The 20,351-nt window shown below is 61.6% G+C and overlaps 8 protein-coding genes and 1 pseudogene across 8 annotated transcripts; 3 read left to right on the forward strand and 6 right to left on the reverse strand.

Moving 5' to 3' along the window:
- Nucleotides 1-101: 101 nt before the first annotated feature.
- On the reverse strand, nucleotides 102-293 carry ACA1_165200 (uncharacterized protein; the record flags this gene model as incomplete). Its single annotated transcript, XM_004353976.1, has 1 exon — nucleotides 102-293. A coding segment is annotated over one exon (192 nt), but the record flags the coding sequence as incomplete, so codon positions are not given.
- Nucleotides 294-619: 326 nt separating this feature from the next.
- Nucleotides 620-1,711, reverse strand: ACA1_165210 (Ras subfamily protein; the record flags this gene model as incomplete). Its single annotated transcript, XM_004353977.1, has 6 exons — nucleotides 620-709; nucleotides 786-965; nucleotides 1,060-1,153; nucleotides 1,257-1,293; nucleotides 1,439-1,591; nucleotides 1,684-1,711. The coding sequence occupies 6 exons, from the start codon at nucleotides 1,709-1,711 to the stop codon at nucleotides 620-622; spliced, it is 582 nt and encodes a 193-aa protein (XP_004354029.1).
- A 529-nt stretch (nucleotides 1,712-2,240) lies between these two features.
- ACA1_165220 lies at nucleotides 2,241-6,517 on the forward strand (annotated as a pseudogene).
- A 117-nt stretch (nucleotides 6,518-6,634) lies between these two features.
- ACA1_165230 (uncharacterized protein) lies at nucleotides 6,635-7,519 on the reverse strand (the record flags this gene model as incomplete). Its single annotated transcript, XM_004353978.1, has 3 exons — nucleotides 6,635-7,180; nucleotides 7,386-7,466; nucleotides 7,502-7,519. The coding sequence occupies 3 exons, from the start codon at nucleotides 7,517-7,519 to the stop codon at nucleotides 6,635-6,637; spliced, it is 645 nt and encodes a 214-aa protein (XP_004354030.1).
- A 16-nt stretch (nucleotides 7,520-7,535) lies between these two features.
- Nucleotides 7,536-8,560, reverse strand: ACA1_165240 (uncharacterized protein; the record flags this gene model as incomplete). Its single annotated transcript, XM_004353979.1, has 4 exons — nucleotides 7,536-7,685; nucleotides 7,758-7,859; nucleotides 8,042-8,148; nucleotides 8,245-8,560. 4 exons carry the CDS (start codon nucleotides 8,558-8,560, stop codon nucleotides 7,536-7,538), a joined length of 675 nt encoding a protein of 224 aa, XP_004354031.1.
- A 285-nt stretch (nucleotides 8,561-8,845) lies between these two features.
- Nucleotides 8,846-10,535, forward strand: ACA1_165250 (succinate dehydrogenase and fumarate reductase ironsulfur protein; the record flags this gene model as incomplete). The annotated part of the gene is made up of 8 exons (XM_004353980.1): nucleotides 8,846-8,933; nucleotides 9,035-9,076; nucleotides 9,188-9,255; nucleotides 9,388-9,473; nucleotides 9,621-9,751; nucleotides 9,860-10,166; nucleotides 10,267-10,378; nucleotides 10,485-10,535. The coding sequence occupies 8 exons, from the start codon at nucleotides 8,846-8,848 to the stop codon at nucleotides 10,533-10,535; spliced, it is 885 nt and encodes a 294-aa protein (XP_004354032.1).
- A 184-nt stretch (nucleotides 10,536-10,719) lies between these two features.
- Nucleotides 10,720-15,381, reverse strand: ACA1_165260 (RhoGEF domain containing protein; the record flags this gene model as incomplete). The annotated part of the gene is made up of 10 exons (XM_004353981.1): nucleotides 10,720-12,096; nucleotides 12,297-12,406; nucleotides 12,508-12,615; nucleotides 12,756-12,852; nucleotides 12,992-13,171; nucleotides 13,427-13,588; nucleotides 13,702-13,797; nucleotides 13,906-14,013; nucleotides 14,095-14,262; nucleotides 14,383-15,381. The coding sequence occupies 10 exons, from the start codon at nucleotides 15,379-15,381 to the stop codon at nucleotides 10,720-10,722; spliced, it is 3,405 nt and encodes a 1,134-aa protein (XP_004354033.1).
- A 649-nt stretch (nucleotides 15,382-16,030) lies between these two features.
- Nucleotides 16,031-16,788, forward strand: ACA1_165270 (uncharacterized protein; the record flags this gene model as incomplete). Its single annotated transcript, XM_004353982.1, has 2 exons — nucleotides 16,031-16,136; nucleotides 16,238-16,788. 2 exons carry the CDS (start codon nucleotides 16,031-16,033, stop codon nucleotides 16,786-16,788), a joined length of 657 nt encoding a protein of 218 aa, XP_004354034.1.
- A 267-nt stretch (nucleotides 16,789-17,055) lies between these two features.
- ACA1_165280 (PH domain containing protein) lies at nucleotides 17,056-20,093 on the reverse strand (the record flags this gene model as incomplete). The annotated part of the gene is made up of 9 exons (XM_004353983.1): nucleotides 17,056-18,102; nucleotides 18,208-18,347; nucleotides 18,453-18,506; nucleotides 18,587-18,845; nucleotides 19,042-19,104; nucleotides 19,275-19,340; nucleotides 19,624-19,743; nucleotides 19,878-19,916; nucleotides 20,052-20,093. The coding sequence occupies 9 exons, from the start codon at nucleotides 20,091-20,093 to the stop codon at nucleotides 17,056-17,058; spliced, it is 1,830 nt and encodes a 609-aa protein (XP_004354035.1).
- Between the last annotated feature and the right edge of the window lie 258 nt (nucleotides 20,094-20,351).

Genomic DNA, 20,351 nt, shown 5'->3' on the forward strand with positions numbered 1-20,351 from the left:
TCGCAAAGATCTCGCCCTTGCTCGGATCCATAATCTGTGCGACGTGTGTGAGAAGATATCTTGTGTAAATTGAAAAGAATTTCAATCGATGGGGCGCATACGGTGAAGTGGAGGCGCAGTGAGGGCTGCTGCTGTTCGACTGAGTAGTTACCCAGTACGAGCACATCCCTGCTGAGCTCTTCCTTGAGGCAACGCTCCGTGTTAGGGCTGATGTCGAATTTGATTCCATGCACGCCCAGCACCAGGCCAATGACCAGCACCACGAGCACAAAAGTGGTCCTTCGCGTCATCATTATGTGGTTTGCCCGCCTTGCTTCCAATCGTGGCCAAATGATCAAGCTACGCGAGATGCCAGGCTGTTGTTCTGCTGACGCAGGCAACATGTGCGCTTGTACACGAAATTTCGTCCACTCGCTTGCTTACGTCACCAACCAAGGAAAATGCCGTTTATTACATTGTGCGCCTTTGCGGAGGGTGTGTGCAGGGCCGTCACCATCGTTCGAGGGGAAGGCCGTACGGCCTCAACTTCTCTCTCTCGTGTGCCATTGAAGGTGTGGTGAATGCAGGAATCCAAAATATATGGGGGGAGGCGATGGTCGGGATTGCTCACGATGGGCGATTAGAGGAGGATGCACTTCTTGTCGCTCTTGGGCTTGGAGGGACCTCGAATCAGCCCTTCACAGACTCGCACCGCAGTATCGAACACGGCCTGCACGCGCGCACGCATACTTTTCAGCGATCGACGCCCCAGTCGTGCACACAACACGTTCCTGTTGCCAGGGTACCTTGATTCCGTTCTTGGTGATGGCGGAGCATTCGAGATAGGCGAGGGCCTTGATCTCGTCTCGCAGCTCCTTGCCCTTTTCATAGGACACCTCCTCTCGCCCGTCGTCCAGCTGACCCACGGTGCCCCGCAGATCTTCCTTGGTGCCCACCAACACGAGCGGCGTGCCCGGGCTGTAGTGCTGCGCAATGGAAGCAACCGGGTCAGCTGCTCGCGACACGACACACGACACACACGGCATGACACGACACACGGCGCTCCGGGGCGTTGTTTACCTTGAGTTCGGGAATCCAGCGCTCCTTGATGTTCTTGTAGGTGATGGAATCCACCACGGAAAAGCACACCACGAAGCAGTGCACATTCACATAACTACGCACGCGCACCACCATCATAGGGAGAAAGTCTGTCAGTCCTCTTCACCACCACACCGCCTCTTCACCACCCGCGCAAGAAGGGAAGGGAAGGGGCTCACGACCTCATGATACGAATCCGGTCGTACTCCTCCTGACCTGCCCACCCGACCGCGTTGCCGTCAGTCCAACACCACCACACCAGAAGTTGAAGTTTGCTCCCCCCCCGAGAAGTTTTTGCTCCCGAGAGGCGAAGACGCCGGGACGATAAAGCTGGTTGGGGGGGGGGGCTAAGAAGAAGTACCGGCTGTGTCCCAAAGGGAGAGTTTGATGACTTTGGTGCCGATGTCGACCTCGGTTATGTAATTCTCGAATATGGTTGGGGCGTACACCGGGTCGAAGGGCTTCCCGCTGTAGGCCATCAACAAGCACGTCTTGCCCACCGCACCATCACCCACTTCACACGAAAAACCCCACTCATCACCATGAGCACCTCCTTGACCATTGATGGGGGGGGGGATTAAGGCAGGTACAGCGGTGCGGGCGTACCAACAACCACCTTCTTTACGTCGCTCATTTCTTCTTCTCCTTCTTTGTTAGATCGATAGAGCTGCCTCGCCGCGGATCACGTCGATTTGATTGATGGAGTTTCGGGAGGATGAGGAAGTAACTGCTCGAAAATACATCTTTTTATCTTCCAATATATTAATTAGCCGAGCTGGCACGCAGCCAGTGGTGCAGCTCAGCTGGAAGCCAAAGAATGGACCGGCCCCGAAATTTCGAATTCGATCCACGCCAAGCACAACATATCCTGATTGAATATCCATCAGCCCATCGCTCATTTCGATCACATGTCGCGCAGAGGTCGAGGCCTTGTACGTATGATTTCTTTGGGGGGGAGCGAAAGCAAAAATCTTTGATTGCCAATGCAGCTGCATTGCTGATTCGCGCGTGGGCACGTGTAGACCGGTGCTGCCGAGAGCAGGCCGCGTAGTGGCTCACCTTCTGTCGCTCCCAAGGACCTCGCCGCTGACTCCTCCTTCAGTACCCCCCCCCTCTACACGGGCGTAGTAGCTGCCAGCGCAACGTTGGTGCTGGCGGTGCTGATGGTGGGTGTGGCGTGGTGCGTGCACGCAGGGCGGGTGACCCGCAACTACACGGAGGCGTACGTGGCGCGCCGAGCCCTGTTCCGAGAGGACACCAAACGCCGCATGACCCACATCGCCGCCCGCAAGGCCAAGGCAACCCCCCCTCACTTCTCCCACTTGACCGCCCTCGGCGTGTTCCCGAATCGTGCTAAACGTGCCGTGCGTGCCTATGCGGCGTGTGCGTGTGCATGTGCATGTGCGTGTGCGGTGGTGCGTGTGCGTGTGCGTGGGCAACAGCTGGCGTTTGATAAACGGGCAGAGCTTGAAGAGCGCAAGAAGCAGTCGTCCTGGCGCAATTCCCTTGGGTGGGGCCGGGTGCGCCACATCCGTCCCCCCAGCACTCACCACTATGTTGGTGGCTGGTGGTCGTGGCCGTGGTGGCTGGTGGTGGTGGTGGTGGTGGTGGTGGTGGTGGTGGTGGTGGTGTGTTGTCCTCAAGCCTTGCGTTCCCATCCATTGACTTTTCTCGATCCCCTCCCCTCCCATGCGCACCGCGTCTGGTGTCCGTGCGATCGCGACGTGGACGAGAGCAGGCAGACGACGCCATTCTGCCCGTCGCCGACGACAGCCACAGTCAGGCCCCCAACTGTCGCCTCTGCGGGTACGTACGGCTGTGCTGCTGGTGGTGTGCTACGACTCATGAAGCGGGTGCACCACGACCACGGCCATCGTCAGGGCGAGCTTCATGGCTTTGGTGCGGAAGCGGTACAAGTGTCCGCTGTGCGAGTTGGCGGTGTGCGGGACCTGCTTCAACCAAAAGATCCAGCTCGACCCCGTCATCTTCACCGACCTGCCCAGTACGCACCACCACCACCGCTCTTCCGCTTCCACTTGGACACCTGCCTGATCGCACGCGCGCGCACGCTCTCAGTCACCGAGGTGATCTGCAAGGCCTGCTACGCGCTGGTGCAGGAAGAAGAGGAGCGCGCCACCATCGCCAAGTACGTTAGGGGGCTTGTGGGGGGGGGAGGAAGAGAGAGGGTGGAATCAGTTCGTGTCGCGTGTCGCGTGTGCCGTGCACGTCGTCTGCTGACGACCCGTGGTCTGTGTGGGGTCGCTGACGTTGTCGCAGGGCCATCGAGACCGCGCCGGAGCAGCCGCTGGTGTACTACCACCGGGTGGTGATGGAGGTGGTGCGCACCCTCTCCCGCCACCTGCCCCGCTACGAGAGCAGCGTGCTCGCCGCCGACTCAGTCGCCGACTGCGAGGTACACCGGCGCCCCTCACGGCCAATCGCCGGCACGGAAAAAAAAACTGACTAGTCCGGTCGGTCGATGGGTGGCTGCCGTGGCTGGTGGCTGGTGGCTGTTGCTCTGCGCGCAGGAAGCGGGCAAGGTGGAGACGAGCCTCGTGGAGCTCTTCAAGAACTTTGACATCGGCGTCAAGAAGATCACCGCCATGAAGTTCGAGAGCGAGAAGGTTCGCACCTGCTCCTCACCCCTCCGTCCACAATCGGTTAGCTGGGCATGTTGGCACCCGCCGAGCTGACGGATCCATCGCGGACATGCGGTGCGGTGGGATGTGATGCGGGATGTGATGTGGGATGTGGTGCGGCGCCTGCAGGAGACCCGTGTACAGAACAGCGTCAAGATGGCGCTCATCGGGTTTCTGCAGGAGAACCTCGCCCGGTTCAGGACCCTCCAGAACGTACCCACCCCTCTCCCCCACCACTACTACTCCTCCGACTGCTGCCATCATCACCGGGACTCGATCTGGTGACCTCACCCCGCCCGGTCGAATGGCTCCGCTGGTGAAACAGCAAAGGAAGGGACTCCTGGCGCAGTTCATCGAGGACGAGAAGTCGGGGACCAAGAGGAAGTCCCACCGCAAACAGAACGCCGCAGATGGCGGCCAACACGGTACCCCGGCCCCGGCCCCGGCCCCGGCCTCTCCACCTCCAGCTTCTCCCCCCCCCTCACCGTGCGTGGTATGTGTGGTATGGGCGCCGTGTGTATGTCAGGCTCCGGCCCCTTCATCGCCACGATCGACCCGGCCATGTCCCCCATGGTGAGTCTCGCATACCACACGACACACACACGACGACACCCGTCGACGTTTGGGTGGGGGAAGCTGTGCTTGTGCTGACGATGTGGTGCGTTTGCTCTGTCGCAACAACAACAACAACGTTGATGGTGGTAGGCCGGCACGAAGCTGACGTTCACGGGGACCAACTTCAAGTCGGGCACCAAGGTGGAGATCGCCGGCATCTCGTGCCGCATCAAGTTCATGGGTACCCCCACCCACCCAATCCCCTCTCGACCCCCTTCGGCCGAACGTAACTCGAAATAATACTAATAACAATAATAACAATAATAACAATTTTGCTTTGCGGTTTGGCGCCCTGCCCGTAGGTCCCGATCGGTTGATCGTGTACAGCCCGGCCCTCGAGTCGGAGGGCCTCAAGAACGTCCTCATCACCAACCCCTCCGGCGAGTCCCACAAGCTCGGTACACGCCACCGCTCACGCTCGCCTCCTCGCCCTTCTTCTCCTCCTCTGTCGCCTTCCAAACGCGACACGCACACTGACGCTTCGCTCTCCAACGCGTGTGCCGTGTGTGCCGTGTGCGCAGAGAACGTGCTGCTCTACTCGGACGAGTACTTCCGGCTGACGCAGGCCGACCGGCGTCAGCAGGACGGCGCCTCGTCGGCGGGGCACGAGACGAAGAGGAGCAGCTCAGATGAAGGCAGCGGGAAGCGCGCCGATGTCGCGGCGGCCTCCACGACCGCCGCCACGGTCCCCTCCCGATCCGTGTCGTCGCCGGCCATCAGCGGCGGAGCGCCCCTCGCCATCGACGAGGTCGTGGCCAACAGCAAAGTGCCCCGTACGGCGCCCTTCGCTGATAGAGGGGAGAAGGGGGGCACTCGGTGCGTGTGCGTGCGTGTGTGGTGTGCGTGTGTGGCCTGACACCACTCGGTGCGTGGTGTGTGCCATGTTGCGCGCAGTGGAGGATCCGGTGATCCGGCTCATCCATCCGGCCATCTGCCCCGTCGGGGGCGGCACCACGCTGCGCCTCACGGGCAACCATTTTTGCAACCAGTCCGCCGTCCGCATCGGAGGCAAGGACGCCCCCGTGCTCCATTTCTCCGACCTCGCTCAGGGTATACACCCCCCCCCCACTCCGCGCGTGCGGAAGGCGGCAGCAGCAGCAGCAGCAGCAGCAGCAAGGTAAGGCGGCGACTGACGTGTGGCGGGTGGTGGTGGCTGGCTGGCTGGCTGGTGGTTTGGGGCAGGCGAGTCACAGTCGCAGCAGCTGGAGGTTCGATCGCCGAGGTTGGCCAAGGTCGGGTTCCACGCGGTGGAGGTCGTCAACCCGGGCGGCAAGCGGTACCGCCTCGACGACGTGCTCTAGTACACCGACGACCCGGCCCTGCTCGGCGACGACCACACCTCTCCCGCCGCCGCCGACAAGCCGGCCAAGGCCAAGGAGCCCTCATCGGCAGCGCGGCGCGTGAGCGGCTTCTTCGGGCGGGCCAGTGTGAGCGCGTCGTCGTCGCCCACACTCGACAAGGACAACCTGCGGGGCGCCACCATGCGCCGGGCCGAGAGCACGGACAATCTCGAGGCGGCCAGACTGGGCACCAGCACCAACGGCATCGCCGCGGCGGCCGCGTCCAGGCTCGGCGTGCTGCCCACCGCCTCGCCCGTGCACCTCCGCAACACCAGCGACAGCCTCGGAGGTGGCGGCGGCTACACGCGGGGCATCCGCAACGGCGACGGCGACGAGGAGGAGAGCGCGGGTGGCGGCCATGCCTGGGCCTCGCGATCAGCGAGCATTCTCACCAAGTCGCCGCGACAGCAGATGAACCCAGCGCGGCCGTCTCCCGACGTCGCCTTCGGAGCCATGACCATCGGTGACCTCATTGACGACGGCAGCGGCAGCAATGCCGGCCCCGGCGGCGGTGGCCGAGTCAGCGGTCGGCCGCCAGTTGGATCGGGCCACGCGCGATCCGTGTCGCTCGACCAAAGCGCAATCGCGCGGGGGGTAGGCGGCGGACGAGGGGCAGCAGCAGTACCAGCGCCAGCCACCACCTTCCTGTCCAGCGGCGGCAGTGGCGTGGGGCGGGGGCTGGGCGGCAGCAGCAGCAGCGGAGGCATCTTCTGGAACGTCATCGATGACGACCCGTCCTCCGTTTCGGCCCCCAGCTCGCTCTCCTCCTCTTCCTCGTCGTCGTCGTCGGCGCGTGGACCCACGTCGCGGCTTCGGTGGGGCGCCACCAATAAAAACAACCACTAGTGGTGGTGGCTGCAATGTACTCCACAGACTACACAAACGGCAAGGCCGCGTGGCGGCGTGTAGTGGGGCGTGTGTCATTGGTGTCGTGAGAGAATGGATGTCAAGCGTGAGATGAGATTATACACTGGCGGTCATCTTGGCGAGCTCCTTCTCCCTGGCCTTCTTGATGTCGCGCTCCGTTCGCGCCCTGTCCTTCTTGTCCGATTTCTTCTTTTTCTTCTTCTCCTTCTCCTTCTCCTCCTTCCCCTTGTCTCCCTTCCCCTTCTCCTTCTTGTTTCGCTCCTTCTTCTCCTTCGAGTTCTTCCGCTCTCGCTTCTTCTCCTTCTCCCCCTTGTTGGTGGCGTCCGTCGTCGTGGTGGTGGTGGTCGTGGTGGTGGCAGCGTCGTCGTCCTCTCGCGTGCTGTCGTCATCGGCGCGCACGCTGTCCTCGCTCTCGGGCTCGGAGGCCGACGCGGTCTGCGAGGGTCCCGACGATGAGGCCAGCGACGAGCGCTGCCTCGCTGGAGTCTCGCCGCCGTCCCCTCGTTCGCTCTCCTCGTCCCGCTGCTTTTGTCGCTCCCGCTTGATGAGCTCCACCGTGTCCTCCGTCAGCGAGAACGAAAACGTGTACGTCCCCGCCGACGAACTCTCCTTCGCGCTCCGCACCCGATTGAACTCCGCCACCTGATCCATCCATCCGTGCATGCGTGCATGCGGGGACCACCAAGATCGGGTGCGGAGGGAGGGATTGGTTAGCGGAGGCTGGTAATGTATGCATAGTTTGTTGGGGGGGGGTGTTATTGTTGTTGTTATTGATGATGCCATCGTCGTTGTCGCTGTGGTGGTTGTTGGTATACATCAAAACGCCGAAGAGGCGCAGGTGACGTACCTCGTCAATCAGGTGGAGGTTGGTGTCGAACTCGGCAAAACTCTCCAGCACTTGCTCTTGTGTCATCGCACAGTCCCGCACCTGGACACACGACACACACGACACACAGTGCACACCGAAAATGCGTCAGCCATTATTATTATTATCGACTCAAGGCCGTTTCGAGTGCCGCGCAGTAGGGCGTGCCTTCTTCTCGTCGATCATGTCTTCGAATATGTGGCGCATGGAGGCCAGCTTATCGCCGTACTGCGCCACGAACTCCCGCAGGATGGCATCGCCGCACTGCCTGGGCAGCTCCAGCTGCTCCCCCCAAAACACGCGTCAGCAACTCTGCCGGGAAGACCACAGCCAGCAAGAGAGGGGATGGAGCACCTTGTCGCCGATCTCGTGAAAGAGGCCCACCACGACGTGGTCCACCTTGGAGAAGACACACCGAATGCGCGGCTTGCGGGGACGAGGCGACGCGATCATTGGCTGCCGCACGACACCGGCAGCACATCGTTAAGGAATCGCGACAACACCGCCAACACAACAAGCGCACACGGAAGAGAGAGGGAGCGGACAGGCAGAGCTGAAAGAGGGACACACACGCAGCGACTACAGAGAGCAATAATAGCAAAAACAAGAATGATTCTCGTGTAGCGAGGGGTTCGTACTCGCAGGCCGGCTCCGCCTGAGGCGCGTTTGGATTTGATGGAATAGAGGTCCTGCTGCGATCGGCGTCTGCCTTCCGGCGGAGGATCGAACAACACGTAGTTTGTATCTGGTGATGTGAAACAATGGAAGATGATAAAATCAGAGCTCTCCCGAAGAGTGAACACCCCCCCCCACATATGAAATGAAGGGGTGAAGAAGGTACCGCCTCTGCCGCCGAGAGATTGAGAGAGTTTGTAGAAAGCGACGATAACCTTGGCGATGCCTGCCACATTGGGATCACCCTTCCATGCCCACGTGTGGTGGAAGAGAGCGATGCCGGTTGGGTAGTCCACCACCATCACCCGAAGCAGCCGCCGCGTGGGCCGCACCGAGAGCGACGATGAAGACGAAGTTCCCGACGATGGCCCCGTCGATTCTTCCTCGCCCGACCCCGGCAACGTGACGCTACGTCGACCGGGGGCGGCCGTCTTCTCGCCTTCCACCACCCGCTCTGCCCAGCCCTCTGCTCTTCGATCCATATGGATTGATACGGCTACGCGCTCGCACCTCCTCCTTGGCCTCTCTCTCCGTACTTCCCTCCTCGTGTCTTGTTGCGCTGTTGCCGCTACTCTTGGTTTTCCCTCTGCCTCCCAAACGCGCCAAACATTTCCTCCTGTGTTTCCGAAATGTTCCGCAAACGACATTTATCGAGAATGCCAAGAATTGGCGCAATGCTTTGTTTTCTTGGCGTCACCAGCACGAAGTGAGCAGCATCATCGGCAGCGAGAGAAGAAAGAAGCCATCAAAACCGAAACAAAGCAAAGATGCGCAGAATCACCGCTCGCTCTGTCACTACGCCCCTCTTCACATCGAAGACTGCTTCGCTCGCCGGCTCCGCCCGCCCCCTCTTCGGTGCGCAATTCCGGATTTTTGAACTTACGATGCGAAGCGCTTGGATGCACTTCATCATGTAATGCTCCGCACCCTGCTGACCCAACCCCGCAAACAAACAGGCATCGTTTCTGCGGCCGACAAGGTCGTTCCCAAGGATGGCCGTACGCCCCCCCCCGATTTTCCCGGATGTCGGCAATTTATTGATTTATTCAATCAATTGTTGATCATGCCTCTTTCTTTTTTGTCTCTTTCATATCAATTCAATGTTGCAGTCGTGACCGTGGAGGTGTACCGCTGGTCCGCCGATGAGAAGGAGAAGCCCTACATCCAGAGCTACAAGGTTTGTTTTTATCATCGCCCTTCCCCCCTCCACCCCCATTGTTTGTCTCTACGTCCGCAACCAGGGAGAGCTCACGCAAGACGCGCGTCTGGTGGTGTGGTCTGTGCGTGTGTGCGTGTGCGTGTTTTCCAGCTGGACGTCAACAACTGCGCGCCCATGGTGCTCGACGCGCTGCTCAAGATCAAGAACGAGCAGGACCCCACCCTCTCCTTCAGGAGGTAACGTGCGACCCTCCCTCATCCACTCTTCTTTTCTCTTCTCTTCTCTCTCTTGCGCCTTCCGCGATTCGCGTGTGCACACGCCTAACCCACGCGTGTCGTGCGTGTCGTGTGTCGTGTGTCGTGTGTCGTGTGTCGTGTGTGCAGGTCGTGCCGCGAGGGCATCTGCGGCAGCTGCGCGATGAACATCGACGGCACCAACACGCTGGCCTGCCTCAAGCCCGTCGCCGAGTCCGTCACCAACGGCAAGATCAAGATCTACCCGCTCCCCCACCTTCGTACGCGCCCGCCTCGCACCCTATCTCTGCACCCCCCCCGTCGTGTGACTGACGCACCTTCCCAACGTGTGTCGTGTCGTTGGTCGTGTGTCGTGTGTCGTGCAACAGCGGTGGTGAGGGATCTGGTGCCGGACCTGAGCAACTTCTACGAGCAGCACAAGTCGATCCAGCCGTACCTGCAGGTGGACGACCACGCCGCCCTGGGCTCGAGCAAGACGGAGCAGCTGCAGACGCGGGAGGACAGGAAGAAGCTCGACGGCCTCTACGAGTGCATCCTGTGCGCGTGCTGCTCCACGTCGTGCCCCTCCTACTGGTGGGCCGGCAACGAGAACAAGTACCTCGGCCCCGCCATCCTCCTCCAGGCCTACAGGTGGATCGCCGACTCCCGCGACCAGCACACCAACCAGAGGCTCAGGTGCGCTCTCTCCATTCCCATTCCACTCCACTCCACTCCATTCCCTACGCAATGGTCATCACCTCAAGAGTGGCTGCTGACGTGTGGTGTGTTTCGCCAGGGCTCTGGCCAAGGAGGACATGAAGGTGTACGCGTGTCACACCATCATGAACTGTACAAAGGTGTGCCCCAAGGGGCTCAACCCGGCCCTCGCCGTCGCCAAGGTCAAGAAGGTACCGTGCATTCATTTGCCGCTCTCGAGAGACCCCAAAGCCCCACTTTTTGCATACATTGCGCTCACCTCCTCCTCCTCTTCCTCCTCTTTTCTTTTTATGCCAGGCCACCCTCGAGCTCGACGTGCAGCAGAAGAAGCAGGCCCTCGCCCACTAAGCTACGGGCAGTTCTTCGAAGACCTTCCGATGTCCCCCCCCCCAATGTAGCGATCACTCGCCGCATGCGGCCCTCCTCCACACATACTACACCGACGTTTTCATTGGTTCGTGTATTTGTATGGTACTTTGTGGGACCGGCGTACAGTGAGGGGGAGCTCGAGAGGATGGGAAGGGGCAGCGGGTCAGCCCCTGCCTCGTCCGCGGGGTCCGCCGCGCGGGCGCGTGGCTCGGGAGGTGGTGGTGGAGGCGTCGTCGGTGATCGGGTTGGGCGTGTAGTAGGACACGCGGCTGCGGAAGCCCGCGTCGCCCGAACCCGCGGCCGCCGACTGCTGGCCCGCCGGTGGTGACAGCGTCGATGACGGCGACGGCGACGACGGCGCTGACGTGGAAGACGAGCCGCCGGACGGAGGGGGAGAGGGAGATTCGGGGAGGGAGCTGGAGGAGGGGGAAGAGGGGAACGGCGCCGGTTCGGCCATCTGCCCGAAGGCCGCCAGGGGCAGCGGGTTGGTGGTGCCCACCACCGGAGGCTTCCCACCACCGCCGCCGCTGGTCATCGTGAAGCGCGGCTTGGACGCAGTCGACGGTGGCGGCGGCGCTCGCCCACGCCCAGCGGCGGCCGCGGAGGAGGGGCCGCCCGATCCTGGCGAGGGCGTTGCCGCGGGCGAAGGGGGAGGGCCGGCGGCTGCCGCCGTCGACGGCGTGGAGGCCGCAGCGGCAGCGGCGGGATCGGAGGGCGCCGGGGAGGGGTGGCACGAGAAGGTGCGCCTCGGCGAGCGGGCGGCGCTGCTGCTGCTGCCTCCCGAGCCGGGCGAAGGCGTCGGACCGTTGTCGGCGGCGGCGGATGAAGTGCCGGACGACGCGCGAAGCGGCGGGACGGCGGTGGCGGTGGAGAGGGTGGCCCTCCGCGGACTCACCAGGTCCGACGCCGCGGACGCCGTCGTGCCCCGCGGCGACGCCCCGTCGGCCGATGACGGCGACGGAAGGGCGGCGGCACCGGCGCCGGGTTCGAGAGTGTTGCCGCGGAGGCGGTTGTGGCCGTCGGCCACCGGGACGATGCCGCTCCCGGCGCGCGAGAGGGGCTGCCGGGGCTCGGCCGACGCGGCGGCGTGGTCCGGTACGGGTTCGAGGTGGTCGTGCGACGACGAGGCCTCGATGCGCTCCATCTCGACGTCGAGCGAGCGCTTCTCGAGCAGCACCGGCGCGCGCCGGTCTTTGCGCGACCGCGACGTGGACGACGACGACTGCAGATCGCAGAGCACCGCGTCGGCCTCGGTCGTGTCGCGCGAGGCGACGGTGTTGGGCAGCACCGCGTGCGACCCGCTCACGATCAGAGAGCCCGACGACAGAAGCGGCCGCACCGCCACAGACTGCGACGACGACGAGGCGACGACGAACGGGCCGACCATGGTCGTGGCGGGGGCGTCGTCGTGGCCGACCATGCCTCCGATGAGGGATCCGGCGGGCGATGCGGACGCGGAGGAGGGCGAGGAGGAGCCGCTGCGCGGGGAGGCCGGCTGCTGGTCATCGCCGGTGAGCACCAGGTCCGCCCCCTCGAACATCTGCGTGGGCAGCCGCGTGCGCGTCTTACCTACAAACACCAAACCAATGCATACCATACCATACCATACCATACATTAGGCTGGTGGTGGTGGCTGGTGGTGAGTGGGCGGGAGGTGCGGGGGGGGGGCGTGCCGGTGATCTTCTTGGGGCGGGGCAGGGGCGCCGAGAGGGAGGAGGAGGAGGAGGAGTCGTCGGGTACGACCGGAATGTGGGACTGGGACAGAGCCGAAGGGGCGGCGAGCTTCACCGTTCCTGCTGCTCCGTCCTGCTTCTTGTTGTTGGCCTTGTCCTGGTAGAACTTGACCCGCTCTACACGGCACACGCGACCAGGCACACACAAAACACAACGGCGCTGACGTCAGCACGCGTCACCAGGGGGGAGTGGATGGCGGGGGCGCGGGGAAGGGGACCGGTCATGTGGGCGAGCCACTCGTCCTTCTCGTCGGCCGTCTTGCAGTAGAGGGTGACGATTTTCTTGTCCCCGTCCATCAGCAGGATCTCGAACCCGTGCTGCGCCGCTGGTGATGAACAACACGCACACGCACACGCACACGCACACGCACACGCACACGCACACGACCAACGACACGATACGGCACGCATGGGAACGTGGTGAGGTTGATGGTGGTGTGATGGGTGGTTGGCGGGCAGAGGGTACTGTCGGTGTCGGGGATGGACCAGGCGGAGCACCGCTTGAGCGGGATGGCGCTCTTGTAGAGGTAGATCTTACGCGAATTCGACACGCTCGCCTTGCCCTGTTGTTGTTTGTTGATTGGTTGGTGTGTTACGTTTGAATCCACACATACAATAGAAATATGTAATGTTGATTGTTGCTATGAAAGAAATAAAGAAGCGGCCAATGGCGGGTGGGGAATATATATATAAATAAAGTACCTTGATGGTGGACTTGAATTCGGAGATCTTCTGCTGGAAGAGGGTGGAGCTGGCGAAGACGAGGAGGTCGCTGAAGAGGAACAGGTGCCGCTCCTGCGTCTTGCCCTGCGACGAGATCTTGCTGCACGTCATCTCCCGCAGGAACTGGCGGCCGGGCTTCACCAGCGACTGGCCCAGCTCCTGTGCTCCCCCCCCCCAACCGCCCTCTGCGTGAGCCCACCCTTCATCGGCGAGGAATTTGTCGTAGTTTGCATCGTGTGTGTGGTGTGTGTGGTGTGTGTGGTGTGTGTGGTGTGTGTGGTGTGTGTGGTGTGTGTGGTGTGTGTGGTGTGTGTGGTGTGTGGTGCGTTGTTGTGTGTTGTGTGTGTGATGTGTGATGTGTGTGTGTGTGATGTGTGATGTGTGATGTGTGTCGTGTGTGAGAGGTGTTGGTACGGAGATGTTGGAGATCTGGCCCTGGATCTCGAGGATCTTCTGGAGGTTCTCGGAGTCGCGCTTCTTTTTGTTGACCTCCTCGACGACGCCCTGCACCTTCTCCAGGGCGGCCTTGGCCTGGGCGTGGTCGGGGTGCTCCTCCGGCGTGTACTTGAGCAGCTCCTGCCATTCCCCAAAAACATCACACGACACACAACACACGACACACGACACACGACACACGACACGGAATGAGAACTCGGTATTGGGGCCGCCAAGAGGTCAGGTGGCAGTACCCGGAGGAGGAGGGGGTATTTGCAGATGCGTTGGATGGGCTTGATGAGGAATGCGTTGAAGGAGAGACTGCGCGTAGCCGGATTCTCCGCACATTCCTGAAATATAACAACAAAAACAAAATAATGACAATGAGAGAGAGGACGTCCCAATCAGACGAGAGGGAGAAGAGGGAACGATCAAGGCTGGTGGGTATGGTGGCGTACGTCGAGGAATTTGGCGAAGGGCTTGTTCTTCTTCTCGAGGAGGTCCATGGTCCTGATGCAGTTCTCCTGATTGGCACAGTACTGCGTGTACATCTTGAAGTAGTCCGCCTGGCGTGGTTGGTGTTGAGTCCCCGAGAAATGACACACGCACAACGCACGACGCCTCGCGTGGTGGATGTGGAGGAGTACCGTTTCGAGGAAGATGTGTCCCACCTTGTCGTCCTTCTTGGCGCGCATGTCGGCGAGGGCGCGCTCCAGCTGCTCGTTGACGTTGAGCAACACAGAGAGGTTGGAGAAGATGCTCTGCAGCTCCGCATTCCCGAGTATACCGCGGGACTTGAGGGGCATGTAGAACACCTGTGCGCACGAGCGAAAAGAGAGAGCGAGAGAGAGAAAGAACGAAGGAAAGAACGAACGAAAGAAGAGAAAATGAGCGAAGCGAAGCGGCGCGAGGAGGGGGAGGGAGGAGTAGGGTACGGAGAGGATGAGTTTGAGATCGCGGACGTAGTCGGTCTCGGTGTTGACGAGCTCTTCGACCACCTGCTGACGCAGGCGCTGCTGCTGCAGCACCGGATCCACCGCCTCCCCGCTGCGTGGCGAGCTCACCAGCAGCGATTGCGACGAGGCCAGACTCGACACCGCCGCCTCCGACGACAACGACGACGGAGGAGGCGAAACGCGGGGCGACGATCCCGGAGATGACGATCTGGTGGTGGAGGTGGTGGTGGTGGCCGAGTCGATCTCGTGGTGGAGTCCGTTGTTGCTGCGCGGGGAGGGCTGCTGCTTGAGGGCGGCCACGGAGGTCATGGCGGGCAGGGAGTGGGCCACCCCTCCGCCCACCCGCTTGGGCGGCAACGCGGGCGCGCCGGCGCCGGGCCCGGGCGCCACGTGCCGGCCCGCATCCGCAAAGGGGCTTCGCACGAATGTGTGGCGATCGCCGGCCGCGCCGCTCAGATTCGACACGGACGTGGATCGCGGAGAAGACGATGGTGCTAATGATGATGATGACGAAGAAGAAGAAGGTGATGGTGAGGTGGTGGCAGATGGCGGCGGGAGGGCATCGGAGGAGGCGAAGCGGGTGGGCGGTGGGTCGCGGAGGGAGATGGGCGCCATGGAGCCCATCATGGAGGCGCGCTTGTCCTCGACCTCGCGCAGCTTGAACCGTTTCCGGTCGGCCTCGGCCAGCAGCTGCTCGACCAGGCCCACCCCGCCCGCTCGGCCCACCGACCCATCGCCGCCGCCGCCGCTGGCCGGCCCGATGATCTCTCCATCGGGCGCTGGGTCTTCGGGGACGGCGGGCAGAGACGATGATGACGACGACGACGGAGAAGAAGAAGATGGAGAGGTTGGCGACGTGGTGGAGGCGTCGCCGGGAGCGTCTTTGGAAGGCCGGTCCTTTTTGACGTGGTCGCGCTTGAGGCGCAGGAAGGACGTGCCCCGCTTGACCTGCGCCACGTCTTTCGTGGTGGCCGACATGTCACCGCGCACGTCTACGCGGGATGCGCACCGGTGCCCGGAAAGAACGTAAGTAATAATCAAATAAGTATTATTTTATTTATTATTAATTGAGCAGAAAGGGGCCAAAGAACGAAAGCGACAAATGGGGGGGGGGGCATTAAAATAGCCTCGTATTTTTGTTGAGGCGAAGATGCACTCTCCACGGTAGAGGGATATGTGAACGCGAAAATCCACCACCGAATCCGGGGGGGGGGTAATGAAAAAAAAAGGAAGGTCCGAGTACCTGACCAGGAACAATAGCTGCAGGCGCTTGAGCTGCGTAGATGGGCAAAAGATGAAGACGTGGGTGGCGCGTCTCCGAGACGAGAAAAGTGCACAGCCGCGCTGAGAAGCAAGTTTGTTGCGGGTTTGCCCTTCCGTTCTTTGGTTGGAATGTCGACATTTTACGACACCGTCAGTTCCCGGCCCCACTCATCACGGCCGTGGTGGTGAAACGTGTCCGGTCAGAGACAAGAGACGCTGCCGAAGGTGTAATGCCAGGGACCCCACCCCAATATCTAGCGGGCGGGCCAGCGACATAGGATAGCGGTAATTATTTAATTATATTATTTCTTTAATATAATAAAAAGAAAATAAATTTTAAAGAGCACAATCAGATTCAAAAACAATGGGGAAGGACAGAAAGGGAGTGCCGCGAGGCGCCTGTTCGCATGCGTCGTGCGAATGCGACGACTACGAGCTGCCCTCAGAGGGCCACCCCTGCGCCTACTGTGGTTCGCATCTTTTAATTGTTCTTCTTTAATCGTAAATTATGATTTTTTCACCAAACAATCGTTCATTCGTTCATTCCTTGCCTGATGGATGCATATGTTAGGCCACTACCCGGCTGAGCACAAGTCGGCCGGCGCTACACGACAGGCGAGTCCTCCGCCAGCAGCGTCCGAGGTGCGTACTACGCGATCTCCCTCGCCCTCCACCACCTCGTCGTCATCGTCGTCGTCGGTGGCGTCGGACCCCTTCTTCACCTTCGCCTCGCCCAAGCAGTCGTCGCCCAGCAGCACCCCCTCTGCTGCCCCGTCATCGTCGCCCGCGCCCACCTTCTCCTCCTACTCGGCCTCCACCACCTCCTTCGCCCGGCCCACAGCCGGCCCAATTCCTACGGCGAGCTCCACCACCAGCTCTTCTCATCATCACCAGCAGCACGGGCAGGCCCCACCAGCAGCAGCGCCGCGAGGTGGTGGCGGCGGCGGTTACCAGCATCGGCCGGAGCACCACACGGCCGAGGTGCAGACGGCGTTCTCGGCGTCGAGCAAGCGCGGCAAGCCCAAGGAGAGCCTTCCCATGCAGCTGTGGAACAATCCGCAGGAGGTGGTCAAGGACGTCAAGATCAAGGTCAAGCAAAAGACCAAGAAGCACCAGGCCTGATCATCAGCAGCATCCTCCTCGCCCTCGTCCATCATCTTCCTCCACCCAAAAGAGCACCTCTCCTTTTATTTTGTCAGTCACTACAACGTTTGCCTCTAGGCACATTAGAATGTAGTGCACCACTCGACCGCATCGTTAGCGCAAGCAACACTGGTTCTTGGGTGGGTTGTTGGGTTGGTTGCATTTGTACAATAGTATGACGAGGCGCAGAGCAGGAGCAAAATTGGAGCTGTGCTGTGTGGGGTGGAAGTGACAGCTGAGATGATCTCAGTCGCGCTCGGTGCGGGCGGACTCAGCGCGTCTGAGGTTGCTGCCGCTGCCGCCGGGACTGAGCGAGCGGAAGGAGAGGGCCTCGGCCAGCCGTCGGGGCGACAGCCAGCCCGACGCCCCGCTGCGCGGCGATTCCCGCCCGGCGCGCGTCTCCGACTGCGACGACCCGAGCCCTCCTCCGCCCTCGGCGCCGCCCCCGACACGCGGAGAGCCCCGCGGAGACGTCACCGCAGCGCCGCCCTCCACCACCGATGTCGCGGCTGACGACCGCCACGAGAGGGGCTTGAGCCGCGGCGGCGGCGGTCTCTGCGCTCCTCCTGGCTGATGCTCCGTCGCTTCCGCCTCCTCCTCTTCTCTTTTTGTCTTCGTCCTCTTCATCTCCTTCTTTTCGCTTTCTTTTTCTCCTTCGTCGAATTTGTCGGCGTCTTCGCTCTTTGGCGCGCTGGCCTCGAGACCGGCTGCTGCCCGCGCTGCTCGGGCCGCAAGAAGTCGTGGGCCAGCCTGCACGAAGGACAGCGGGTCGACACCCACAATACCATTGCCACCGCCTTCGCCGTTGTCGTTGTCGACGTCGACGTCGAGTCCGGTGGGTCGGTCGTCGGCGAACGATTCGAGGGCGAAGAATTGTCGCCAGCTGCGCAGCAGGCGAATCCAGCGATCTGCGTCGGCCGGCGTGTCGGCGAGGAGGTGCACCACCACCGCTGCCGTCGCGTCGTCCGTCGGCCCCGCAACGCGAATGCGGATCGCGCACTCGTGCAACGCCCGCTCTTCTTCGGCTCGCTCCGACGACGATGGAGCCGAAGAGGAAGAAGAAGTGGTGGGGGCAGGAATGCGACCGACGGCGGCGATGGAGCCGAGCGGGATGAAGCCGAGCGGGGAGAGGTCGTGGTGGCTGGGGAAGAAGAAGAGGTTGTTGGCCTTGATGGCGAAGAACTGCTTTCGCCACCGGCGCCTGGCGGAGAAGAGCCCCGCCGTGTCCCGCTTTTTCGAAAGCGGTGGCGGCCCCGTCACGTGTTTCAGCAGATAGCCCTCGGCCTCGGGCAACTGTGCACGACACACGACACACGACACACGACACACGCACGGGTGAGTTGAGGGTGAAGGCCGAGGTCTGGGCTTTGATGAACAGGGCGACGCGCGGGTCCATACCATGGCGTAGAGGAAGTGGTTATCGAAGATGTCGTCCTCGCCGATGTGGTCGTCGATGATGCCCGTCTTCTTGAGCACGAACATGGCGCTCTTGGGCAGCTGGTGCTGGCGCAGACTCCGCTGGTGGTCCAGCAGCTCCACTGCCCCCCCATAGTGACCGTAAGTATTATAATTGTGATGTTGAGAGTCGTCTTGTCAACCACCATCGTGCTCGATTCGCGCACGAATGAGAGGAGTCTACGTACCTCGACGCGAGGGGTCCTGGTCGAGGGACGTGATCTGGAATGCATTCCTCGACCCTGTGCGGTCACAATGTATGGCGGCCGGTCAGAAATGCTTTTAAGTTGTGTCGTTGGTCGCGCGTCACTCGGCGGCGTACCAATCTCGTGAGCGACGGCGTAGACGAGGTCGTAGATCTCGACGTCGGGGTCGACGATGAGCGGCTGGACGCTGCCGTCTTGCAGCAGGAGGTTGATCTGCACCATGCTCGGTGGCTGCCCAACGCCCTCGTGCGGCGGCGGCTCCAGCGCCTCGTCGGGCGGCATTCGCCTATCTTCCTCCGTCTCACTCTCCGCTTCGTCGTCGTCCATCTTCGCAGGCAGCTTGCAGCTTGGTTCCTCCGCTTTACGTTCGTGCGTCTACAATGCACGCGCGCGTTTGTAGTGAGTTCCCGTGCGGTGTGTGCGTGTGCGGGCAAAGGCAACAAAGGGGAACCTTGGAGGGGCTGACGGTTTTCTGAAGTGGCGATGAGGGGGTGGGGGATGTTGATGGCGATGGGCGGCCGGTGCCGCATCGGCCCTCGCGCTCGGCGGAGAGCTTGCGGAAGAGTTGCACCGACGAACGCTTGTCCGGTCCGAAGAACAGCTTCAGCTCGAGCCACGCCATCAGTTGCTCGGTCTGGGCCAGCGCCACACGCACCACACGCACCACACGCACCACACGCACCACACGCACCACACGCACCACACGCACCACACGCACCACACGCACCACACGCACCACACGAAAGTTGGTTAGCGGGGCGGAGTGTGTTATGTGGCCAAGCAAGAGCGAGCCGGGCGAGGTACCCATTCGGCCTGCTGCTGCTTATTCTCGGCGATCAGGTGGTGCACCTCGCCCGTCGACGTCTCGATCTAGGCGTGGGACGCGTTCGATGGTTTCCGTCAGAGAGAGAGAGAGAGAATGGCGGCGGTGTTTGTTGCAGGGGGGAAGGAGATGGGGGTAGAGGTGCCTGGAAACAGCAATCAGGGCCTTTGCGAGAGAACGAATCGAAGGGCTCTGTGTTGACGATGCCTCGCACACGCTGTATTCCGATGAACGACAGCGCCTCTCCACGCGCTTTATGGCTCTACACGACCAACGACACACATGAGAGATCTGGTTTGGCTGGAGGAGAGTGGGTGGCGGCGAGCGTACGGCGGATTTGTAGTAGAAGAGCTTGTCCTTCATGAGGACAAAGTATCGCTTCTGCCAGCGCTTGCCGAACCGACTGGTACGCTCGCCGTACTTCCACAGTATGCCCTCCTTGCTCGGCAGCTGCAGGCCCCACGCACACGCACACGCACACGCACACGCACACGCACACGCACACGCACACGTCCAAACGGTCAGATCCAAAACGCGAGAGACACATCTCCGAATTGGTATGATGGCGACGATGATGTCATTACCCAAATGTAGAGGCTACACGAGTCCGCGTCCACGCGTCCCTGGAGAGGTGAAGAGAGTGAGATCACACGAAATTCTTCCACACATAAAGCTTGACATATTGATATATCATCATCGTCATCGTCACCATCACACCACAAACGGTTGACATCACCAGACGCAAGACCAGTTGGTACCTCCGACGCGCCAGCAGATCCGTTGGTGGCGAGAAGGTACATCACCTTCTCGTGGGGAAGCGGCAGGTGCAACAGCTCCGCGTCCCGGTCCAGCAGGCCCACCACTGCGTGGGTTGGGTCATTGCAGCAGGCTCTCTCCATCAGAAGCGTGCTCCATCCATCAGAGCAGAGATCTGCTGCTATCTTTCAAGGGCGGGGAGCGGGGGTGGCCCACCTGCGGAAAGCGAAGGCTCCATCACCGGCACGCTCTTCCCGTCGGCCGTCACCGCCTGCGTGTCGTTGGTCGTGTCGTTGGTCGTG

The sequence above is a fragment of the Acanthamoeba castellanii genome, assembly GCF_000313135.1.
Source record: "Acanthamoeba castellanii str. Neff unplaced genomic scaffold scf7180000084732, whole genome shotgun sequence".
NCBI lineage: Eukaryota > Discosea > Longamoebia > Acanthamoebidae > Acanthamoeba > Acanthamoeba castellanii.